Consider the following 26,590-nt stretch of genomic DNA (forward strand, 5'->3'; position numbering starts at 1 on the left):
AACAGGCAGACAGACAGAGAAACAGGCAGACAGACAGAGAAACAGATAGTCAGACAGAGAAACAGGAAGGCAGACAGAGAAACAGGCGGACAGACAGAGAAATAGACAGACAGAGAAATAGACAGACAGAGAAACAGACAGGCAGACAGAGAAACAGACAGTCAGACAGAGAAACAGGCAGGCAGACAGAGAAACAGGCAGACAGACAGAGAAATAGACAGACAGAGAAACAGACAGGCAGACAGAGAAACAGGCAGACAGACAGAGAAGCAGACAGAAAGAGAAATAGGCAGGCAGATGGAGGCAGACAGAAACAGACAAACAGACAGGCAGACAGAGAAACAGACAGGCAGGCAGACAGAGAAACAGGCAGACAGACAGAGAAATAGACAGACAGAGAAACAGACAGGCAGACAGAGAAACAGACAGTCAGACAGAGAAACAGGCAGGCAGACAAAGAAACAGGCAGACAGACAGAGAAATAGACAAGCAGTCAGACAGAGAAACAGGTATACAGCAACAGACAGACAGACAAACAGACAGGCAGACATAGTAACAGGCAGACAGAAACAGAGAGAGAAACAGGCAAACAGACAGAGAAACAGGCAGGTAGACTGAGAAACAGGCAGACAGACAGAGAAATAGACAGAAAAACAGACAGGCAGACAGAGAAACAGACAGTCAGACAGAGAAACAGGCAGGCAGACAGAGAAACAGGCAGACAGACAGAGAAATAGACAAACAGTCAGACAGAGAAACAGGTAGACAGCAACAGACAGACAGACAAACAGACAGGCAGACATAGAAACAGGCAGACAGAAACAGAGAGAGAAACAGGCAAACAGACAAAGAAACAGGCAGGCGGACAGTGAAACAGGCAGAGAGACAGAGAAACAGGTGGACAGACAGAGAAGCAGACAGAAAGAGAAATAGACAGGCAGACGGAGAAACAGGCAGGCAGACAGAGAAACAGACAGTCAGACAGAGAAACAGGCAGACGGACAGAGAAACAGGCAGACAGACAGAGGAATAGACAGACAAAGAAACAGACAGGCAGACAGAGAAACAGGTAGACAGACAGAGAAGCAGACAGAAAGAGAAATAGGCAGGCAGATGGAGAAACAGGTAGGCAGACAGAGAAACAGGCAGACAGACAGAGAAATAGACAGACAGAGAAACAGACAGGCAGATAGAGAAACAGACAGTCAGACAGAGAAACAGGCAGGCAGACAAAGAAACAGGCAGACAGACAGAGAAATAGACAAACAGTCAGACAGAGAAACAGGTAGACAGCAACAGACAGACAGACAAACAGACAGGCAGACATAGAAACAGGCAGGTAGACTGAGAAACAGGCAGAGAGACAGAGAAACAGACAGAAAGACAGAGAAAAAGGCAGACAGACAGAGAAACAGTCTGACAGAAAGAGGCAGACAGAAACAGACAAACAGACAGGCAGACAGAGAAACAGACAGACAAACAGACAGACAGGCAGACAGACTAATGCTGTTGAAAACACGTGAAAATGGAAGATGATAGCAAACCCATGACATAGTTCAAATTATCAAATATTATTTACTTTAAATAATGAATTTAAACACAAATATTAAATGAGGCACTATCTGAGTTATTTATTTTTTTTAGTAAATTTAGTTCAAACAGACGTAGATTTGTACGGTAAAAAAAGCAATATTGGAAAAATAAATCTATTAAATAAAACACAAATATGTGGACAAATCTACAGTTTTCCATTTGAAAATGTTAAGAAAATAAAAATACTGCTGTTATCTCATTTTCTATTATATTTACTATATTTATCACTCTCTAATTTTAACTCCGTCTGTCTCATTTACAACATCTTTGTCTTTTATTTTTTCCTGGTATTGTGCGTGGTTGTAATTGTTGCTGCAGTTCAGTGGCTGGAACAGCTCTGCTTCCCCACAGGGATCATCAGGGTTACAATTCACCCCATAGAAATTATCATTGCAGTATCTCAGTGGCCATTTCTCTCAAACAGATGGAAATAAAACTGCCTCACATTCGCTCTAATTAGACTGAAAAGGCCATTTTCTTCTCTTCAGCTGTGTTTTTATAGACTCGTTCACAGTGCATGCTCAGAGTAAGATGAGAAAGAACTACATCTGTATGCTAGTCAGGAACTTGTAAGAGGATTGTGTCCGCAGGCCTCCAAAATTCCTCTATATTACTTATAAAAGCCTGAGTCCCAAAGGCTCTTACTTACGAGTACCAGTAATACACACACCCATACACAACCACGCAACCAACGCTGTCCGCTCATTAGTTTTCTTACTGCTGAGGCTTTATCTCATAAAACATGATGAAAAGAGTCTGTTGCAGCAATATATTCTCTGTTAAGTATGGTCACGGGCGCTGCTAGAGATTTTGGGCCCCATGAAAAGAAACTGAAGTGCCCCCCCCACACTCCCCACCCATCTGAAAATTTTGATAGTGTTATACATCCAGTTAGTAATTTTAATGCCATTTTGACCATCAAAATAGCATTAAAAGAAATGCAATTAAAAGAAATGAAAAGAAAAACATGACAGGCTACTTGGTAGGGGAAGCACTAAAAATACAATTAAGTTAATTTAGATTCAGTTTATTGCTGCAAGACGGATGCATCATATTTAAAAACCCATCTGTTTTTTTTTAAATAGTTAAACAATTACTTAAACAATTATCTCATAATTACAAAACAAATTACAAATACAAAATTTAAATACAAAATAACCTCTTCCATGAAAATGAAATGCATTTATAATCTGTGGAGAAACAAATCAAATCTCAGCTAAAACACCATCAAAAACAAAATGGCCACTCATTTGTTATGATTTATTGTATTGCGAGTGTTATCATCATTAAATCAGAAGCAAATGGTAAAATAAATGAGGTGGGCTAAGAAACAGAAACTAGGACCTCACCTGGTTTATTCTTTTATATGAACTGAATGTAAAGCAAACAAGCAAACCACTGTGGAGATTTACAGCCAAACAACGGCTGGGAGCGTCTTTAAAATGAAATAATCACATTTTAAAAGGTAGAACTTTGTGTAATAAGATATCAAGGAGAGGTAAAGGTACACTATTGCTGAGTCATGCTTGCAGTCTCATTAACCATCACTGTCCTTGCTCAGTGTTTTTCACCAAGAGCCCAACGTGGAAAACCAATCCTCCACATCATCGTCTCCCTCATGTAGCAACACATGAAGTCTAATTTATCTCCAGATCTGTAGACTCACAGGTGAAGCTTTAGATTAGTGGGGAAACATATATGATGCTATATGGTTGTTGCTAGTTAATCTTCTGATATCTAGAAAATGTAAATATTTCTCTGGTAGGATTGAAAGCAGTCACCCAGTCTGCTGCACTAGAAATGTTCCTACTGCAAAGCAGGAGGATGAGTCCAAACTACTGACCTGACCTACGTTACAGAGACAGCTGAGAACCATTCACATCAGTCTAAAATAAATACAAACTATTTTTATTTACTATTAATAATTCAGAACCATTGTTTTCTATTATATAATGTTTTTTTCTCCACAACAATCTATTAATCCAACACTCGGCTGCTCACCTCCTTCCTCACGGTCACCTGGACATGTTCAGGTGGGGCGGGGAGGGGGGGGGCGTGTTCGAGGGGGGAGGGGGGCGTGTTCGAGGGGGGAGGGGGTTCTGGCAACATCTGCTTCGGCTGCTCTCGTGTCTGTTCTGTCTTATATGGTCAAAGTTTAGAAGAGACAACAAGCTGATGTTCCACAACTTTCCATCAGACGAACTAACCGACCACCTCGCCTCTGAAAGAACTGGGTGACGTACTGTCCACCCCTCTGTTCTCTCTCCAGTCTCAGCTTTTTTCTTTTCTTTTTAAATTTCCCAATTTTTGAGGCATCCCGCTGTCTTAGCATCCACTTGTTGTTTGTCTGCAGTAGTGTGCCTCTAGAGAGAGAGTGGCGCCACCGGAAGCTCAAAACGCTTGCCGATCACGTGGTCCATGTAGCCTCCAAAAGTTCCAGGAAGTGCTTGGCGGCCAATACAAAATAATAAGAAAACTACGATAATTGGTAAATAATGATCAATGAAGGCTTTGCTTTGCAATATTTTTATAGTTGTGTTCATTGATATGAATCATGTTAAGTTAACTAAACCTGTATGACATCAACAGCAATGTAAATCGTAATATTTTCTGTTTTTTTAACTTTATCTTTCAGACTTGACTGAGGCATACCAACAGGTGACGACAATGATTTACCAATTGACTACACAATAAATCTAGGCTCACAGCATAATGATAACTGTTCTTACAGGAAATCTATATCCAATAAATAAAATTTAGATCCCAATTAATTTCAAATAAATGGGTTATCTATTCTTACTTATTAGTATCTACTTGTGTGAATTGCTTTTAAGTCTTAAGACTTATTTTGACTGAGGCAGACTGACTCACAATATAATGTGTTCTTACAGAAAATCCATGGCAAATAAATAAAATTTTGATTTCAATTCATGGAAAATACATGGCTTTCTATCACTATTTGTTAACTATCCCAAGACTTACTCCCTACATTTACATAATAAATCAGACAAACACCCTTTGTTTTCCAAATGCATTTAATACCTAAAAGAATTCCTTTACAATAGCATAAAACTCGACTAAATCAGCATGTCTAGCCATTTCTTTTCTCTGCTATCCTTGAATACAGTCTTCACCATGGTATGCTGTGCTGCATGGGGATGCTCCAATCGCTCAGAGAAAGGCGTGCGTATGTATGGCTTCCCCAAAGACAGGGGGTGTGTCCCAAACCGCGCACTTCTATACTTCGAACACTACATTTAAGTGCTTAGTGCGCTGACACAGAAATTTCAGTAAAAGCTCAGTGCACTGAAAGTACCCGGATGCTGCCCTAAACTCAGCCAAAAATCTAGTGCGAAACGATGGACACTACACGCACTAAACGGACGCCATCTTGCTGACGTAGCGGAAGGGGAGGGACTTTCAACCAGTTTTTCAGAGCTTGCAGCCACCGACTCAGCGGTACCGATGCAGGCGGAGGCTGTTTTCTACTGTTGTAAGTATGAAGTTATTTGATCATAATTCTAATATAAACTGCAGCATGTTTCTTATCTCTTCTATCCCCGATGACAGTTATGGATCTGATCATTTGTTGGAGGCTGCAGTAGAGTTAGCAACGTAAATGTTAGCAGTTTTATAGTCGATTTCGCGGATCTAGATGGGCTAAAAGTGTTAAAAATGATTAATGCTATAGGTTCCGTATGTTTATTCATGATTGCTGAACCTCCAAATTAAGCACTGCGGGGTCTCTGGCGTAAACGAAATGGTCCTTGATCTGAAAACTGATTAGGAAACACCGCTGGTTAGAGAACCGGCCCGTTTCCATGGTACCGCTGACGAAGCCATCGCTGATTGCAGACGCTTATCTAAAGTGATGTACAAAGTACCCATAAAGTACAAAATAATGTTTGCTTTTATATAAACTTCCATTCTGTGTTTACCGTAGGTCACTGTGGCATCAAACTACCGAGCCAGCAGTGGCACTGAGGCATTTACCACCTGCGGGCTAGGACGCTGCTGTGGAGAAGGGGAGGTGGCAAGAGAGAAATGTTTTAATAAAAATTTTAAATAAAATGTTTTCTGCATCCCTGTTTTAGCGTCTTCATTACTGCTTTTCATATTTTAAATGATGATTTCTAGTATAATCGGTTTCCTGTTGCAGACGTGAACGTATCAGTGTAAACACCAATAAAAACAAATGTATAATGTAAAGTACTTTAATTCAGTTAAGATATCTTTGCTTATTTAAAAGCTGTTTTAGCATAAAAGTATGACATGCAAACACGTATGTTGACATGATTTTGGATTTTGGAAGAAAAAAAAAGTATATTAACGGAGCGGCGCTGCTAAGCTGGTACGTCACTACCGGTAAGTGCAAAACGTTAGTGCTCAATTTGGATCAGGACTTACCCACGATAGTGTGCACTACAGAAGGTAGTGCTTAGTGCGCACTACTCACTACCTTCCAGTGCACTCATGTAAGTGCGCGGTTTGAGACACACTCAGGGACAGAAGGAAAATATGGATGGCCAAAGTCAGCAGGATACATCTGACCACCATCAGGGACTGTAAAAACAAAAAAATATGTGAGGTAATCATATTAAAACAATGCATTTACACATTTTCAAAGACCATATCATTGGGAAGTTTAATATTTTTAAATTAAGCACAGAGAACACATCACAGGGAGATTTATATGGTTGAGGCTGCAGAACGTACAAAAAAAGACAGGAAACAACACTTAAAAGTGGCCAAACCAGGAAGGTGAAGAAGAACAGTATCCCAGTTAACGTCAGACAACCCCAGAACTGCTGAAAGTTCTTCAGGACAATGCTGCACGAGGGAAGAGTGATATACTTCCCTTAAGCATCTCTCTGCTTCTCTGCTCTCATCCTGCACACTGGGAGGGTGCTGAGTGCTGTCTAGTGCAGCAAATGCACTCAAGTACAACCAGCCACTTATTTTGTATATGTATATTTTTTTAAGTTCTTAAGGTTAACATGTTTGTTACATTTAACAGGTTAGGTTTTATAGTTGCAAAGATTGTAAACATATATACTAAGAGTATTGTGCTATCTAATACTGTGTATTCATTTTCATATCTTTGTCCATAATTCCACAGCCTTATAAATACATTAAAATTAAATAAAAATGTAACTACAATCGCTCTCCCTACACATTAACCTCGCTATAAACGGCGTTGGATCAATTTATATTGACGAACAGAATTTACATTCATCAGCCTGTGGCATCTGTTGCTATCAGTGTGCTAGCATAAACTTTTATCGGTTTATAATCTCTAAATATATTAATCTAGACGGGGACAATCCGTCAACATGTTTAATTACTCCTGTCAAGTTGATTTCGATGCACAACTGATATGGAAATATGACTATTAAAACATCTTACCTTGAAGAAGTGTAGCTCCGACAATCTGCTCCATTGAAATACATTGACCGTCGTTTAGCTTTTGCTAACTTCCGGGAACTTTTGAGGGGCTCCATACGCCGCCATTGCTGTGAAAAAACTGAACCATTGCAGTGAACGGAGATGGCGCCACTCTCTCTCTAGAGGCACTCTAGTCTGCAGCTGGTGGAGCAGGTGGACTGAACCATTTAAGGGAAATATAGAGGGGGGGGTGGGTGTTCATAAATGTTTCCAAAACAAAGAAACTTAGTGATACCAATGCATTGTAACTAAAATGTTTGCGTGATTGTAAGTTTATCATTAAGTATTAGATAATTCTGTTAGTATTATAATTACATTGAGGGCCCTTCTGGGCCCCTGTCAGTCATGGACCCCTAGAATCCTTCCCCTTTGCCCCCCCCTTTTCGGCGCCTCAGAGTATGGTTAAAGCTGTGCAGCTGGGTGTAGCTGCTGCACAGATCAGTAGCAACAACTGGGTGTAGCTTTGTGATGAAGCTGAAGAGGAGACAAAGTGTGGCAATAAGCTCAGTCAGTGATGCATATCTGATCTGCATAACTCATTACAGTCATAAGCTCTCTGCTTTTTCACTTTGAGCAGTGTAATTGGTTGCAGCTTGTAATCCAGTTAGTGTAATTCTGCTTCGTTTTGAATGTTGGTTGTTTAAAAAGGAAATGGTTTCCTTTAAAAACCAATTTTTTTTTATTAGTTTTGTCTCCTGCATCATTTAGCTGCATTTACATTGAGCCTAATGATAAGAATTATAGCCCACTCAGAATGAAAATGTCCTGTTACCTCACTCACAGCAAATCAATCAAAATGGAGGAAAGAAAGAAAGCATGTTAAACTAATGTTGGTGGGGACGGAAACATGCCCATTATATCCTCTGGGGATACACAGCTCTCCTTTAATATGTATAATTTCATGAACTACTGGCATGCCATTTGTTAAATTTGTTTCCACTGCACTTTGCTATCAGTGAGAACCATCTGAGTTTTAAAAACTGTAGGACCAGCTTTGTTTGCTAAGAGCTGCACCGTTTTGGATCAGCAACACCTTAAAGGACCACAGAAGGAGACAGTACACATGTACACAATGTTGAGTCACCTGCAGTGCACCTGAGGCCACTGGATCCACTCACACATGGAAACATCTTCATGTCTGGAAGAATTTTGGGCGCTGACACCCACTACTGTACTTCACATTCGAAGTAATTTCTAAGCCCATCTTTGCCACTAGATGTTGGTAAGTCTTACACACTGTACCTTTAAAAGCAGAGCCAATACGCAGGAACCCAACCTTCAGCCATCAGTTTACCAGCAAACATTTATTTGTGTATTTGTTTACATCCCTTATACACAGAAGTGCAAGAGTCCACAGTTAGACTGGTAGACAGGAAAGTATCCAAAGGCTGTTGTTTCCTGTTTGACATGATAGGAACCCCGAGGTCTTCATGTTTAGTTTTCCACCCTGTGTCATTTAACCCTAACCGTATATCTAACCATAACTCTTCACTCCTAAACCTAAACATGTCAAGATGAATAAATAAAAAATAAAACCATCTGTGTGAGTGAAATGGAGAAGCTTTTTTTGTGATGTTTCTTGAGAATGCTTCACCAACTAAAATGCTAAACACTGCAATGCAGATTTGAACAAGGTTGCTATGGAGACGATCCAAACAGCTATAGATATCACAAGACGGTGAAGTTTCATAACAACTGCGCTCTAAAACAATTACATTTCCCTGCTCTAAATAAGAACTGCAGACACAGCTCACCTGTCAGTGTGGAAACCTCATCTAACTAAAGGACTTATCCACCTATACGCTAACTTTGTCAGTATCCTCTTAATCTTTCATGGGCCGGTACACAAGACCAGTAAGAAGGAAATAATCTATTGCATCCTTGGATAAAATGCTAATCCCAACTCTTCATATCGGAGCATGTGACAGTGAGCCCGGAAGCTGCTGAACACAAGCGTGACTTCATCCGGAGCACAGTTGGTTTCAGACAGACGGCGGGGGTTTAACTCCCCCGATACCATCATTTCCACTCACATTGAAACAAATTACTTTTCTATATTAACTGCTGTTAAAGAGGTGCTTTCCTTAGTCTCTTTAGGTTCTGCCTGTTAATTTGGGATATTGATCATATAAAATTGCATTTGTTTTTCTTATGTTGAATGAAAAATATGAAATGTGAAGACAGCTGTTTTTGGAAGGAAAGTGGATATAAAGGAAAGATGATTTCTTGCAAACCAACATCATTTAAGAATCTTTAAATCCCCTTTTTATTTAGTGCACAATAACTATACAAACACTGAAACACTGCTGTTTCTAGAATCAAATAAAAAAAGAGAAAATCTTGGCAGCATTACTTTTGACTGAAAAAGGCTCCCTCTTGGAAAACATGCGTCATTTCCGCCCTTTCCTGTAGTTTTCAAGCTGCTTATCCCACTTCAAAAATGGAGGCATCAACGTGAAAATAGAGAGAAATGAAGCGGGTTCTATCTGAGTCCGGACATCATGTAGCACCTGATTTATCGAATCTGATACGTACAGTTTCTGAGACCTACTTCATGGTAAAAACTTTGCTCTAACTCCTGTTACTGAGACTTGTCTTCTGCCCCCTGGTGGATGTTTGTGCACTACAGTAATTCTGATGTCACACTGAATGAACAACATATGAATCAGAATCAGAATCCACTTTATTGTCATTACACATGGTAACTGAGGTAGCAGCTCTCATGTCAAAATAAATAAAGATAAATAAATAGAAAGGACACAAGATGCAACACAATAAAAATGTACATTAATTGAGTTGTGTGAATCAATATGCAGAGCGGACATGGTGACCTGTGCTGGCCGCTCGGTGGTTAGATTCCTGGGTGAATCAGGTTGCAGAGCGGACACTGTGACCTGTGCTGGCCGCTCGGTGGTTAGATTCCTGGGTGAATCAGGTTGCAGAGCGGACACTGTGACCTGTGCTGGCCGCTCGGTGGTTAGATTCCTGGGTGAATCAGGTTGCAGAGCGGACACTGTGACCTGTGGCGGACTGCTCGGTGGTTAGATTCCTGGGTGAATCAGGTTGCAGAGCGGACACGGTGACCTGTGCCGGGCTGCTCGGTGGTTAGATTCCTGGGTGAATCAGGTTGCAGAGCGGACACTGTGACCTGTGCTGGCCGCTCGGTGTTTAGATTCCTGGGTGAATCAGGTTGCAGAGCGGACACTGTGACCTGTGGCGGACTGCTCGGTGGTTAGATTCCTGGGTGAATCAGGTTGCAGAGCGGACACTGTGACCTGTGCCGGGCTGCTCGGTGGTTAGATTCCTGGGTGAATCAGGTTGCAGAGCGGACACGGTGACCTGTGGCGGACTGCTCGGTGGTTAGATTCCTGGGTGAATCAGGTTGCAGAGCGGACACGGTGACCTGTGCCGGGCTGCTCGGTGGTTAGATTCCTGGGTGAATCAGGTTGCAGAGCGGACACGGTGACCTGTGCCAGGCTGCTCGGTGGTTAGATTCCTGGAAGAATCAGGTTGCAGAGCGGACACGGTGACCTGTGCTGGGCTGCTCGGTGGTTAGATTCCTGGAAGAATCAGGTTGCTTTTAATCGAGACGTTGCATGTTCCCCCTGCAGGAATGACTTCCTCCCATTGTCCAAAAGAAGCTTAACTTGTGATTCTATATTGACTGTATAAGTGTATAAGATAAAGTAAGAATTGAAAATGGATAGAAGAACAAACCTGCACGTTATCTAGTAGGAAGTGGAATTAGTTTCGAAGCTGTTGTACGGTGGTGGAAAAAGTTTTCAGGCACCATTAGAACTTTACACAATTTTGTCATGAAATATTTCAAGTTTTGAATATTTTTTTTAAGGATTTTTTCAGTATTTTGGCTGTAACTCTACCAACAGAAATGACACTTGAAGACATAAGAGTGATATCTGAAGCTTTATCCACCACTGGATTCAAAGATTTAGCATTGATATCATCGTATCCAGAAGAATTCAGCCAGAGCATGAGGTCGTGGTAACTGTCCTCATGTCCCACACAGCTTCATGTTTAAAATAACATTACAGTAAATGGAGATCATTACAATAACTGCCCTTCAGCCCTCCTTTTAACTTACTATTGTCATGATTTCACCACTGAAAGGGGCAACATTGGATGGCATTGATTTTACAATCAGGTGTCCGGAAAGTTTTGTAAGTTGGATAACTTTTAGTAAACTGACTGTATCTGAACTTTATAAATGATCTTGTGCTGAAGAGTAAGTGGATTCCTTGCCAGGGGCCAGGAGCTCTGGGCAGGGGGCCAGCCTACCTGTGGTGGTTTGGAAGTTCTGTTGCTGCTGCTTATGTGGCCGGAGCAGCGAAGTGCTCCTTTCAATAAGGACAGAACTTCATTCAAGTTAATTTAGTATAAAAAGTGAGAAAGTGTTTAACACATTAAGAAAGAAGTTAAGAAACGGGAAGTTGTTTTTCTTCAGAGGAACATCGCTGCTGCCTCACCCCACCCAACTTTTCAATTTGTGGCTGCAGAGCTTTGGAAAATAGCCTCTCCTGGACCGTGCCCAGCTAGCCTACCCCGCTGTAATTGAACCTGCTTTGCAGCGTTACTGCAGCGAGGCTGTGGGGAGTGGATAGCAGAGAGAAGAGGGTAGTTCAGTCAACTCAACTTCCATCAAAGCCAAGCAAGCAGGGCAACCTCTGGACCTGCGATTAAACCCTGCTTTTTTGTGTTTGGTGAATGAACCGGAAGGAGGGGGTAAAAAGCAATATCCCAAAGTCTCAGTGGGTAATTCTCAGTCAAAACTCTCTCTTTGAGCCAAGACCTTTCCTCACCTCAATTCTACTGTATCACCATGCTGTAATCTGGGGATTTCTTCTCCAGCTCATACACCATTACAGGATGCATGTCTCCAACTCTCAGGAAGTCATGTAGTTAGCGTGAGTGTGTGTGTATGTGTGTGTGTGTGTGTGTGTGTGCGTGCGTGTGTGTGTGTGTTGGTTAATTCTGAAATAAGAGGTTAAATTCTCCACGAGTTTCCATTTCCTTCGGAGCCATGTCCAGAGACTGTTTGCTGAAGCTTCCTGCTGGGTGGGTGGGTAGATATCCTCAGTGGTTCCTTATCTGGGGCCCCCTAAAGAGCTCAGGGGGTCCCCGAGGCTTAGAACATTCAGAGCTATTGTGAGTAATGTCCACATTGTCCCTATTTTATAAAAAGAAGTAAGGCTACATGTTGTTAATTTAACTTAATAGAAGGACAGGACTAAGCCAGAATACAGTATTTATGGTGATAATCTCACTTTTGAAAGCATAAAACATACATGCTTTCAGCACCGGGTGGGGCAGGGGGTCCACGGCTTTTTAGTATTTGCATGAAGGGGGTCCCAGAGGAAAAGAGGTTGGGAACCACTGATCTGGAGAAGTGTGAGGTTTCAGTCTTAGTGTGCTGGAAAGCTGCAGGACAGTGACTAGTCTATGTAAGTCAGATGTAAGCAACTGATATCCTTGTTTCTGTTTCTTCTCTTCATCTCTCAGCTCAACCAAATCCGCCGAAGATTCATGAAGGATGGTGGGCATACAAGGAGGTGGTGCAGGGGAGCTTTGTTCCAGGTAAGCCTCCAAACAGCACTTTGATGCATACAAGTTTCCCGCAGAATACTGATTTCTCTGCATACACTCACCGTGTGCGCCTGGGCTTGACGTTGGAGCACATATTTGAGATGGCATTGAGCCACCTTGCCGCCGGCAGCAGTTTTACTTCCTCATTCCTCTTTGTCCTTTCAAATTATGTCATGTATTTTTTGTGATTGACAGATAGACTCACTGTTCTTTCAACCTTTTCCATCTTGTTTTGCATCTGCATATCAGGCCAGTTATTATCTTGAGATTGTGTTCCTTGGACAACAGCTGCAGGTGTGTGTAGTCATTTATATGTAAAATATCTATGTTCTTCTGAATCCAAATACTTGGTTAACAATTAGGAACATCAGACTGGAGGACATCTTGTTAGGCTGCTTTGGACTGGTTTTACAGTTAGAATTATTTACAGGCTTGAATTAAAGGTAAGGATCTATCTGAAATATGTTTCATCATATTTACCAACCCAAATCCACCCAAGCTGTCCACACAGCATGCAAGCGGCAAACTGGATGCTCTTTTTTTTAGATCCGTGTCTTTGTATTGTATTAAGTAAACTTAGAACAGTTTCACGTTGGTCACTGTAATTACAAATAACTGACTTTCTTTTCTTTAACCCTCAGAAAACATGAACTTTGCTAAACATGTTTATAATTTAGCTCTAAATTGTAGTTACTATGTTTTTCTGACATATTTTTCTCTCCATATATTGAAATGAACCCTGAAGCTGGCTGCATTTTGACACCACGCGTATGCGTTGTAGAGCCTCAAAGCCAGTAACGTGGTGGGATGGAGCTGGACTCTGACGGTGGTGTCGGAGAGGAGGATGTTGTCCATGATAAAGACAATACTGAACAATAGCTCCCACCAGCTTTACAACCTGCTGACCAGCCACAGGAGTACGTTCAGAGAGAGACTGATACCACCTCAATGCTCCACTGAACCACACAGGAAGTCATTCCTACCTGCAGCCATCACACTGTACAACTCCTCCATATAGCAGCAACATCCACTGTTATACATTTACACTCTGCACTACATTTACATTTTACTGTCTATCATACTGATGATACTGTAGAACAGGGCTACTCAATTCGGTCCTACGAGGGTCCTGCACCAACAACACCTGAGTCAAATTAGGTGGCTCTAACAGCCAATCAGGTTCTACACAATGACTCATTAATTTGACTCAGGTGTGTTGGTGCAGGGATACATGGAAAACCTGCTGGATTGCGGCCTCGTAGGACCGAATTGAGTAGCCCTGCTGTAGATAGTACTCACTGCAGGATTTATCCTGGATCTGTTTATATAGATATTAGTAACTGTAATTTGTCATTTTTCCTATTTAGATTTTGATCTTTATCTTATCCTCTCTTATTTGGTATGGAGCACACAGTTTCCTCCGGGATCAATAAAGTATTCTGATTCTGGTGATTGTCAGATTTTACAGCTTCCTACATTAAGAACCACTACACCACAACACTAAAAACAGACTGAAAAACTCCACGTGTAATAGCATCTTTAAACAGCTACAGATGATTTTCTTCTTTTTATTATTATACTAAATGATCATTTTTTCGCAGTGTTTTTATTAATTTTTTGTTTTATCTTGAGCATTTTGGGTCATTTGGGATATTGTTCCTTTTTTAATTTTCATTTTAGTGTTTTTATCTCTTCCGAGTGGATTTTATTGTGTGATATTTTGACTTTGTGAGGACCTGTCTGTACACTAAGTTCCTCATAAGGGACAATATAATCAACTGAACTTGAACTTGAACTAGAGATTAAGGTCGGCATGCATTCTGTCAGAGAGGCATGACAGGACTTTACTCTTTCCTGACTTCCTGGTTGGGTTTAGATAAAATCATTACTTCAGAAGAGTCAGTAAACCTTTACAGTTTGGACTAACATACATTCTCTTTACAAGGAAACCATGTTCTTTTACATTCTTTTTTTATATTAAAAAATAAATAAAAAATAAAATGCCCACTAAAACACACATCTACTTGTCTTGATGTTGCCACAAGAGCCTCCCTTTGTGAAAGTACTTCCACCTTAGTTACAGCCATGTTCGTGTAAGGGGTAGAAGCAGCTCTCTGAATCAGGGCAGCAATAGAAGCTTGAAAGTGAATTTTAAAATTTTAACTGCTTGCTGAGGATTACAGTTGCCTTGTTGTGTTGAAGGCTGAGGTTAAGAGTAAAGCCCCAGGGAGCTGAAGCAGAGATGCAAGCTAACTCAGGGATGTAGTGTGTTGTCGTGTGTGTACACAGTGAGTAAAGGCGTCTCTTTTTCAAAGCAAACACAAGAGCCTCACTGGCTAGTCCAGACATACATAAATAAGCGCCTGTTCGTCCTCCCCTCTGGAATCATCATCTCTACACTTCCGTTTATATCTCAGCGATCTCTTTTAGCAGGTCTTCATGGCACACTTGCTTTACAAACCAGCGTACAACAGCTGGAGCAGTTAAACACCATTCATGATCCTCCTGCGGTCCAGCAGAGAATTCCCAGCCCTAGTTGCCTTGTTCTGCAGCCAGTAGGAATTCACAGCTGGGATATGAAACGGAAAGGCCTTTCACTGCAAATGAAGACCAATTTAATGGTGCAGAGAAAAATAATATTGATGGAACATATTCTTATTGAACCCGGTCTGCTTGGACCGTGTGGGAGGTGATAAAAGATTCCAGTGAAATGCACATTGGGGCACATCGGAGTAACGATATACTCCCTTAATTCAGCAATCTGGTAGAATTGGCCTTATATAGCTTTAATTTCTTCACCCACACCTCAGTTACTCCACACAGAGAGAATCAGTGCAGCAGCTCTGGAAAAGCCTGTGCAATCTACTTCTCAGATATTTTATCGAGTTGTGGGGGGTTCTTAACAAAAATTGTGACTTTCTGTGTTTTGATTGGCAGCCGGAACAATTCTGTAGAAATTGATATGGAAATTATTTTTCTCCCTCCATGGGAAAAGCAATATTACCAGTGTAAAGCTCCACTCAGCTGTGGCACAGTAATGCCAGCAGAGCTCTGAGCCCTCTGCTTCTTTTCACCTGTTAATGGCTTATTTAGCTTTGCTGAAGCGTCTCCCTGCGGAGGTCGGAAACTGTGGCCTGCCATCTTGGAACACTTGCACCCCGGGGTTAGCAAAATAGATGAAATCACATTCTCAAGCTCGTATCACTCCGACTGACCTTTGCTTATCCTTTTAGAGCGCTCTCAATTAGCTTTAAATTTGGTAAAGGTCAGATGGCTGTAAGTGCTGCTTCACGTTTCCCTCTTCCCTCACCTTGTGCTCCTTGGCAGTGTCTGAACGTTTAACTGCTTAAGTCGGGGTTAAAAGCTTTGCAATCCTTCATCAGCCTCCCTCACTGATGCGTTTCTTCCTGCGGCACAAACATGTTTCAATAGCTCAACTATTTATAATTGTACTGTGTCTCCAACATGGGCTCATTTCACTACAGCAGCACACATAATAAGTGTTTTTTTAATCTAATTTATGCCCTCATTAGTTTGTGCCTCATGACTTTAATTAACGTGGCAATACAAAAACGCAAAGAAAATTATATTATTAAAATTTTTCCACACTTGCTGTGCTGTTAAAGTCTATTTAAACTTATTAGAAAGTCAAAGGACCAAAAATAGCATATACAGGAAGAGCCTCCATTCAAGTTAGCTAATAAGCTTTTACTGTAATGAAGACTGAGATAATGTAACTGGATTACAAATTTTGAAAGTATTTTCTTTAAATGATTTGATAGCACTTCTTTTGAAGTGAATTCACAGAATTAAATTTAGATCCACTTCAGGGTTTGAAAAAAAAAAAACAAACTGTAATACTGGAAATACAGCTCTCATGAGAAGCTTGATTAGACATTTAAAGTTGCAGTGTGTAACAAAATTAAAGGTCAATGACAGAGAACTGTAACACATCATTAAAAAGTGTGTTTCCGTGGGTCCACATACATGGCAGCTGCCACCATTTTTACTACGGTGTCTCTGAATGGACAAACAACTCTGTGAAGTGAGAACCATCTGAGCTTTAAAAACTGCAGGACCAGCTTTGTTTGATGGGAGCTAGAGCACCTGCTTGGGACAAGTAGCGCCTTAAAGGGACCATAGAAGAAGACAGTGCACATGTACACAGTGTTGAAGTAGTTACCTGTAGTGCAGTCCTCGCTGCACCTGAGGCCACTGGATCCACTCACACATGAAAACATGTTTATGGTGGAAAGAATTTTGGCCACTGACAGCCACCGTACATTTACAACTGTGCTTGAAGTCCTAGTTATACCCATTTTTATCACCAGATGTCAGTAACTGTCACAGAATGGACCTTTAAAAGGACGCAGAGCTGCAGTCGAACTTTATCACCTGGACAGTCTGTCTGCTCTCAATCTTTGCGATTTTCATCAAATATGGGCTGAATGATGATCTGAGTCGGTTTTAATGGTCAAAGGTAAAAGGTCACTGACCATTCTTGTGAATTCAGTATATCAGAAACGGCCGGACAGAATTTCATTACAGCTGACACAGAAATCAGTTTGAAAAGGTCAGCTTCACAATGACATCATGATGCTCTGTCAGAAACTAACACTTTTCTGGGTCTTATTCAAAGCCATAACTCAGGAACAGATGGGGACGATATTGTGACCACATTTCACATTTGGACATATAGAGAGTTGTTGATGTCCACCATTAAATTGTATTAAATAAATACAATTTCTCTGCTGAGAGATCCAAGATGTGTGTGAAAAGGATTCATGTTGTCAGAACAAGCTTTACGAGCCAAATTAAATGTGTTTTTTCCTCAAATAATTTGTTTAGAAAGCCTCTACCATCTGCAGAGAAACAGACTGTGTCATGCCTTCCTCTGCTTACGCCATCATGGGATTGCACCTGTGTTCTGTCATTACCCCCATGTGTCGCTCCCTCTATTTATACCCTTTGTTAGTACAGCTTCCTTGTGTAGTCTTCTTGTTTTATTCCAAGTCTCTATGCGCTGTTTAGGCTTTGGTGATCTTTATTAAATTCCTTTCACATTTACCTGCGTTAAATAGGCTGGTTCAGTCTGACAGACCTGCCTATTTAGACCTGCTGCTTGGACAAGGAGCAAACTCCCATTAATGGCAAGTATTTTGCTCAAATTAGGGCCACCTTTACACTTTGTTTCCATGGAGACAGTCTTTTTGGCAATTGTTTTAAATGGTCTTGAGGAGTAGTTCTCCAGCTTTTTGAAGTCTTTCAAAGTTTTTCTTAGGACATTTCCTGCTTTGTGTGTAAGTTTTAGTTGAGTCCTCGTACACCATCATTTTTGGACAAATATGTTTGTTCTTTGTCTGCTAAGCTGCTCGATACCGACCTATGAATAATTTCAGCATGAAAGGACACCTAACTGAAGAAATTAAGTTCTGCAGCAACAAAGTGATTCTCAAAGAGCTATTAGCTAAAATCTGGCATGTCAGCAACTTTGTGTGTATGTGATTAAAAATTTGATGCAAATGTACAAATGGAGGACAAAAGAAGAAGTGTCAGGCCTAAAAAACTATCTACAGCAGATGATTAGAAACAAAGCCAGCAAAGACCTGAATCCCGACCTGAGGGATGCATCTGGACTTTCAGGTGATCCATCTACTGCTCCCCCAAACCTCATAAGACATGTGGTTTAACTTCACATCTTTTTAGAATCTTTTCACAAAGTATGCGTACCTTTTTCTCCACAGTATTCTGACAGTAATCAATTGCCTACCCTTCACAAATAGTATCCCTAATTAAAATGCAGCTCTCAGAGCTGAGCTTTCTTTTGCATTTCATGTCTTCACTCCTACTGTGTGTTGCCAAACACACACTGAGGCCAGCTTGTGCAGTTGGTTTAACCTTGAAGTCAAAAATTAATGGCTTGCACATTGCTTGAGTGTTTCAGCATAGCCACACATTTCTGATGATGTGCTGCTCGGTAATGTGGGATCATTTGGGAGATAAATTGGACTGCATGTAGTGTCAGTTGCATGCATCTACCTCTGAGATCTGCATCTCTTTTTCTGCCTCTGTCTCTTTCTCTACTTATGATGATTGTGACTATATGGTGAAGTCAGTCTGGCTGGCCTGAACGTTATGAACCTGAAGACTTATGAACCTCCTTGGTATTTTGCCGTTTACTGTATAGTGCCGGTTTATGATTGCTTTCTTTCAAATGTGTAACAGGGGCCTTGTGTACAAGAGAATAGACTGATTTACAGGCTGAGGGCCTCAGAACGCCTCAGGCTGAGTGCCATCACATTTTTAAAGAAATTGTATGGTTATATTATGGATGCATGAATACTATAGAAGCAATGCGGTTTGTGGGGAAATGTGGGTATTTAGATTAGAGTGTACCTAGGGGGGCTGTTGATGGTAGAAATGTTAGGAGGATTAAAGTGATTTTATAGCCCACCCTAGAGTCTATCTCTCATCTAGTTGGAGCTCCCATTACATTTCAGTCCTGCAAAGAATAAAATGTGTAGCGGTAAAACTTTCCAGAAGATACCTTTTCATGAGAATCTGCCATAAAGTTTGCCTTCATTAACAGGAAACGGTTGTTGCCCTTTTATGTTTCCAGAAATCAAAACTACATCTAATTTTGAACTGTCCCATTATGTTTATAATGGGAATGGTTTTCAATTATTTTAAAAATGTAATAGTTTGCGTGACTGTCGGCTTAATATGCAACTGCTTTGTTTTAACCAGCTAATGATGGTGATGCGTTAGTAGCAACTCAGGGTGGTGTTAATTTACCAAACTGTCAAACACCAGGAAAATACTATAAACTAGAAGCACTCAAGAGGGTGCAGACCTCTGCCAAGCCATTGTATTTTGTTTTCCTTGGCAATGACTGTGGGCATTAGGTTTTGAGTTAGAAGCTCTAAAGGTAAAATGATCCCTATCTCCCCATGGACAGGCGCAAACCTACGTCACATCCTGGTGGTCACGTGACCATGAGCAGCTTTCCAGTGAAACAAACCCTGCATCAGACCAGCATCTGTGTTGAAGCAATTTGTTCTCATAGTTTTAAATTTTTGCCATTGGTTTTTAATAGAAAATTATCCAAAATATTGTACAGTTATATCGATCCCCTTAGTTTCAAGGCTAGAAAAAGATATGAGCTGAAGCTAATGGCCATAGGACTGAACAAATTACCTTTTACTCCATCCCACTGTGAAAGAGCTGCTAACAAGAAACATTAAGAACTTCACAAAAACCACCAACAGATGTTTATTGTTACTGTAACCAGATCTTTCAGGTTTATTTTTGGGCATTTATACAAATTAAACAGTCATGTCATAATAAATGTTTCGCTCACCAGTCACAAAATGATCTGAACAAACGGTTGAATATTTTGAAGGATTCCAAGGTCATGAGCCTTAACACACTCGATAGCTGTTAGTCGGTTATCACATGTTTCTGGGCTTTTGTGTCATTTTGGTAGTTCGAAGAATGATCTCTTGTTGTCTGTTAAATAACTATGTTTATAGCAGCCAACCACAGCAAAGCTTTTCAGCATATTTAAAGGAAACTACAAAAAAAAAAAAAAAAAAAAAAATGTATGAGGATCAATGATGAAAATCCAATAATGTCATGTTTAGCAACCTTTTGTTTTCACCAGCAAAAGACCCTGATGTGACAAAGTTCATGGATGTTGATATTTGTGCCTGTAAAAAAAAATTAAAAAAAAAGAAAATGCCTGGATCCGGACAGTGATCTGGATCACCCCCAAAATCTAACCACTTATTCCTCATTCCAAATCAGCAATTTCCTGAAACATTTAATCAAAAATTTATCAAAATCTTTAACTGACAACCTCCATTTTGATGGAGGTATCAACGCTTTAAAATGTGAGCCAAGAACCTGCAGAACCCCTTCAAGAAAATGGGTACAAATTAGGTCCAGTGCAATCTCTTCAGGTGAGCTAGCACCTAAGAGAGTTAAGTAACCAAAACAAGGTCCATGCACAAATCAGCAGTCAGTGGCAGCTTTGTCACCAAATGTAGTTTAAAGCATCACCACTGAACTTTGTCAGATTTCCTCTTTGTGGTGCTCAGTGAGGGTTAATTCAGGATCCACCTTCATCCTGTCTCTTCTCTGAGCTCTTTCCAGACCACAAAAGTCAATCTGATGTTGACTCTTGACTTATCTCTTGCTCTTTCTCCCTTTTTTTCCCCTTTCTTCTTCTGATAATGTCATTTTGGGTTTTCTTTGCTGAAAGCTCAAAGATTATAGCTAAAGACGTATGTCTCACCAGTTTTGTTGAAAGTGATGGTTTTTGAAGCTTGATTCAAAGTATTCCAGTAATTTTCATTTTGTTTGAAATGCCTGTAAGTATAAGTTTTAACACATTTTTAGGTGTTTACAGTATATGCAGCTCATAAAAGGTTGCCTCACGTGGGGGACGTTCACTTCCTTCCTGCAATAATTCCAGGTCTGTGACTGTGATAGGAGTTAAACAGAAATAAAGATTTGTAAAAGTGCTTGTGGGGGCTTCTACATTGCATCTCCTTTAAAAATGATCCATTTCAATACTGCTAATGATCAATAAATAAAAAGAGACAGTTTGGGAAACAAACATGGCAGTAAAGTAGAAAATTGGTATAATTAACTTTTGAATTTTGGATAAGAGAAAATTAATAAATGCCACCTGGTATCTAAAATGGCTTCCTGCTGTTTCACAACATCTGTTTCCATGAATAACTCAAATGAAAACAATGGAGTAAATTCCCCTAAACTTAGTGGAAAATACTGTGAATATTCACTAAAAGGTTCTTAATTCCACTTTGAATCATGTCAGAGATTTAATTTGCTTTAAATTACCATAATTATTGGATGTACAACAATGACTAATAGAATTAGCTGCAAGACTCATCCTGATTATTTCTACAAATACAGCATTAGCGGGCTGTTAAACATTTTAATCCCGATCAACAACAATAAGGACTCACATTATGGATCCATGTGGGGGAAAAATGGCCAAATAAAGCTGGAATTACTATGTTTGAAATCCAGAGAGTCTTCACTCTTCCAACATTAACTCCATAAAGCATTGCTGTGTCGCTCTAAGCTCTCACGTGGCTCTCTGCCTTAAAATTGCCCTCAATGCTCAATGTAGCTCTTCCCCCCCTTTTCCACATACTGTCTTACTAGCCTGAGGTGGGATATAACATGGGGAACGCCGCGCTGCTCCGAACTGTGCAGCGCTGCCCCATCAAATCGCTCCCACTGGGGGAGTATCAGCAGGGTTACAACCCCGCAGAGGGACAATTGTACCAAAGCGCCATGTCCTAGCGGCTCACGAGTGCCGTGAGATGGCTCACATGGGAAGAGAGAGGTGGCAGTAGAAGGACAATGCTAGGCCGAAAGGTTTCACCTCTGATATACGACAATATTTCAGCAGGGATGGGAATAATGGCTTTTAAATAAACGGTGCTACTTTTTTTATCTTTACAGTAATTAATCACACAAAAGCTGCCCTCATCTGACTGGGGACTAAGGACTAAAAAACAAACAAACAAACAAAACAAACAAACAAAAAAAAAAACTACATAAGCGATGGTGATTGGTTAAGGAAGTATAAAATGTCATGTTAAGCGAATCAGAGGGCAAACAGCCAAGAGACTAGTAAGACCAGAAATGGTATATCCATAGAATATAAAAGAAGAGTTTTCAAAATAGATAAACGGTAAGAACACTTTGTGAAATGTTTATTATGACCAGAAACAAAGTCTTTGGTTGGAAGTATTTGTGCGGCACTTCTCCAATAAAAAAAAAGGGGACAGGGTCATGCCAGCCAAAGAATCAAAGTACATATTAGTGTTCAATGTTTTTTGTTAGGACTTTATTCTATTAGATTTTCATTTTATTCATTAATCACAGCCAATACTCAGTTTTATTATAAACATGCAGTTGAATTTAAAGTTATATTAAAGGAACAACATTTCAACAATTTTTTTTTTAAGTAATGATTGTTACTTTCTTTGGCCAGTAGTTAGTTTAGCATTGCTGTAACTCAGGTACTATCTCAGTTACTTTTTGGTTGATTTAAGTAGTATCCATAAGAAATTACGCCTTTAAATAAAAGTCAGTTATGTAAAAAAAAAAAAAAAAAATCCAAGAAAGGTAAGTGATGTAATACGCTATTACTTATTGGTTGGTTATCAGTTTAGCCCCATAAAATCCCTTCAAATATCTTGTATTTTTCAGAAATACAAGATATTTAAGAGTTTTCTGCAGGTTACTTATCAGTATGGTACAACACTATACGGTATGACACTACGATGCAGTACAACACGATACAATATAACATGATACAATACAACATGATACGATACAACACAATACGATACAACACGATACGATACAACACGATACGATACAACACAATACGATACAACACGATACGATACAACACAATACGATACAACACGATACGATACAACACGATACGATACAACACGATACGATACAACACGATACGATACAACACGATACGATACAACACACGATACGATACAACACGATACGATACAACACGATACGATACAACACGATACGATATAACACGATACGATACAACACGATACGATACAACACAATACGATACAACACGATACGATACAACACGATACGATACAACACGATACAATACAACACGATTCGATACAACACGATACGATACAGTACAACCCAAAGGAAATGATACACTACAATACAAAGTGATACAGTTTACTGTCCCCGTAGAAAAATTGTATTGTAAAACAGCAACAAACATTCAACCACACAGTAGAAATCATAAAAATATTGCACAATACCCATTTGTTATTAAAACAATTAGAAAGACATCAAAAGTCAAAGAGCAAAGTAAAACATGATGCTATTTGGCCCCGTGCACTGCCCTGAGACAGATATTGCCGATCCTTGTGTAGATATTTGGTGAACACATTTATTTTTTCTCAGATTAGATTAGGGTGTGATGACGTGTTCCCTTGTCCAGCTTTCTGCTCTCTGTGATCTCCACTTAGTACACTCATCTTTAAAGAAACACCGGGATTTGGTTAAATACCTAGCTCCTTCTAACAGGCTTTTTTTCTCTTTTGTTTGAATCGTTTTTGGTAAATTAGGGTCACTGTACATTAAGTCATGTGTAAATCTGCCAGCAGACCCTCCAGCCTCCATCACTGCTTGTTTGAGAAATTTGTGATGCTCTTTTAACACATGTACTTATTGTGCTGAAGAAGATTTAAAAAGAGTCATAAATCAATAGAAATTAACGTCTTAAACATCATGTTAGCTGAAACAATTTGGAGCCCTGCTGCTTTGCCAGCCTCACTTCTGATTTTAATAAGATATCATGGTGCTTTGGAGTCTTAACGAAGCATGGAAGACAGCTCTTGATCTTAAAAGTGCAAGTATCCACTCTAATTATCAGCCCTTATCATTCATCTGCACATCCTGATGCTTTCTCTGAAGCAGCAGTGCTTTGTCACAGCTGCTCATCACCAGAATTTTATTTAATCTGCTGTTTTCTCATCCCCACAGCCTCGTTTGATCTGCATCCAGCAGTCTCCATTCAGCTGATTAACATTTTCCGATCCCACTGAAACAATAACTAAGCAGCAATTAAAGAATTTTTGCCACAAAGTCCTAAAGCAATGTTATAAAAAATCCCCTCAAGTGTTTTTCTATATATATTACTTCTTCAGCTGAACTAAATGGAAGGATCTAATTGACCTGCAGCTTGTATAACACTGTAGATAACAAAGTGGCAATCACTGATTGAAAACCAGTTAATACACACCAGTGGCAGGGCAATGCACGGTTTGTCACCGGCAGGCTTGTGTAAGGAGAATGAATTTCAGCCTCTGCTCTGTTGGTAGAAATTTGACACCTAAATTTTTCAGAGCTGCTGCTCTACATTTGATGAGAAAGGCTCTTGAAGGTAGGATGAATGCCACCAGCCTGCAGGAGACGGTTTATGACAGCCAGCACTGCACACAGGGAGCCGGCAGCTAGCTGAAGCGACCTGGCCCTAGCGGAAACCTCCCCACCCTTTCACAGTGAAATATTAGCCTCTGCACTGCATCGCCGCTCCAATATTTTTTCCACTTTAGTACACAATGGTGTTATTGCTGCTGTTTCTACTGTGAATTTAACCGTTGAGGTTCCCATGACTGGAACAGATAACACATTGCATCAGTTTGGCTTAAAGTTATTTATTTATTTGTTTCTCTAAGGCAGAAGTTCCCTCCATAGCGGAGAGTCCACACAGGTTCTCCACACTGACACTTTATCTCTACTTGATTTCTTAGAGCCCACAAGGCTGAAAACTTTTTTTTCTGTCTCTGCAGAAAATGATCTTTTGACGTTCCAAATAAAAACTAGATGTTACCAGGGAAACTGAAGTTTGGAACTTGTTCAGCCTAGTGTCACTGCTGGTATACGAGTAAAGAAGGGCTACTGAGGTTCGGCAGTCTTTTGGACTGTGGTTTTCCCCATCAAAGCATCCACCTTGCACCCTACCTTTTCTCCAGTAACAGTCATTATGGATTATTTTCTTATTCTAATTATCTCTTGCATTTCTTTGATGAATTATCCATGGTGTGCAATCAAAACGATGAGTTTGTTGATATCCAACTGCTAGCGTGTGGCGTGATACGTAAAATGGGACTCAGCTGTAACATGATGCAGCGTCCCAGAAGAAAAAAATTGGAAATATGGTTTCTCAGCCTCAGGACACTGAACATCAGCAGTAGCTTCATGTGTATACATATTAATTCTTACTTTGCTATCTGGCTCTGATGGAGATTTTACTTCCTGGTTCTGGCCCCAATGGAGGTTTTACTTCCTGGTTCTGGTTCTGATGGAGGTTTTACTTCCTGGTTCTGGTTCTGATGGAGGTTTTACTTCCTGGTTCTGGCTCCGATGGAGGTTTTACTTCCTGGTTCTGGCTCCGATGGAGGTTTTACTTCCTGGTTCTGGCTCTGATGGAGATTTTACTTCCTGGTTCTGGCCCCAATGGAGGTTTTACTTCCTGGTTCTGGTTCTGATGGAGGTTTTACTTCCTGGTTCTGGCTCCGATGGAGGTTTTACTTCCTGGTTCTGGTTCTGATGGAGGTTTTTTCTCATCTGTCTCTTCATGCAGATCAGGATGGAGGGAAGAATCAATTGATTTGATAGACTTTTAGTTTCTTTAGTTAGTTATTTTAAAAACAACTTCTTAAACTAGCACTATGCAACTTTCTGACCTTGAAGCTGTTCTGACCTACACTACGTAACTTTACAGCTGAGGTTTGCATTTCATTTAATTCAGGTGTGTGAAGCCTGGTACACACATAACGATTTTTGGGCTGATTTTGTCCCAATTTTGCTTCTTTCCGACCTCGGACAGTAAATTCCCGATCATTGTGAGATTCCTCTGTCCAGTTATCAATTGGTCTGAGGTTAAGAGCCGATTTGTTGCGATAATCCGCTCTGAAACGGCTCGTAGCCGACAGTCGGGAACATTGAACATGTTCAATATTTCAGAGCCGATTTCTGAGGAACGCCGACGACTCGTGCATTCTGACTGCGTGGATGGTGACGTGGTACGGAATGTAGCCAATCAGAGAGCGAGCTGGCTGGGAAACAAGTAAATAAAGTTTGTGTTCACGCCGTCTCCAGTCTGTTATTTTTTTTCCAGTTCTGTATTTGTCTGTTAACAACAGTCCCAAGACCACCATCATTCCCTCATCCTGTATGTCCTCTTTCGTGCTGTGCTGTGTTTTCCGGTTGTTGCTATGGTTCTTCTTCTACGTTTCAACGTTTGTCCGGCTCGGAGGACTAGATTGACTAGATGAGTGGCGGGGCAGCATCGTCATGTGTGTGTGTTGTTCTGTGATGTCATTTTCGAAGCACACCACACACA

The 26,590-nt window shown here is 40.5% G+C and overlaps 1 protein-coding gene across 1 annotated transcript in view; it reads left to right on the forward strand.

The window, feature by feature from the left end:
- Positions 1 to 26,590, forward strand: part of ca10a (carbonic anhydrase Xa) — a 329,872-nt gene that overhangs the window by 48,501 nt on the left and 254,781 nt on the right. Inside the window, exon 2 of the mRNA XM_041973118.1 lies at positions 12,556 to 12,630. Coding sequence (XP_041829052.1) covers positions 12,556 to 12,630 — 75 coding nt within the window. The remainder of the gene's footprint in view (positions 1 to 12,555; positions 12,631 to 26,590) is intronic.

This window comes from Melanotaenia boesemani, chromosome 21 (genome assembly GCF_017639745.1).
Source record: "Melanotaenia boesemani isolate fMelBoe1 chromosome 21, fMelBoe1.pri, whole genome shotgun sequence".
NCBI classification, from domain to species: Eukaryota; Metazoa; Chordata; class Actinopteri; order Atheriniformes; family Melanotaeniidae; genus Melanotaenia; species Melanotaenia boesemani.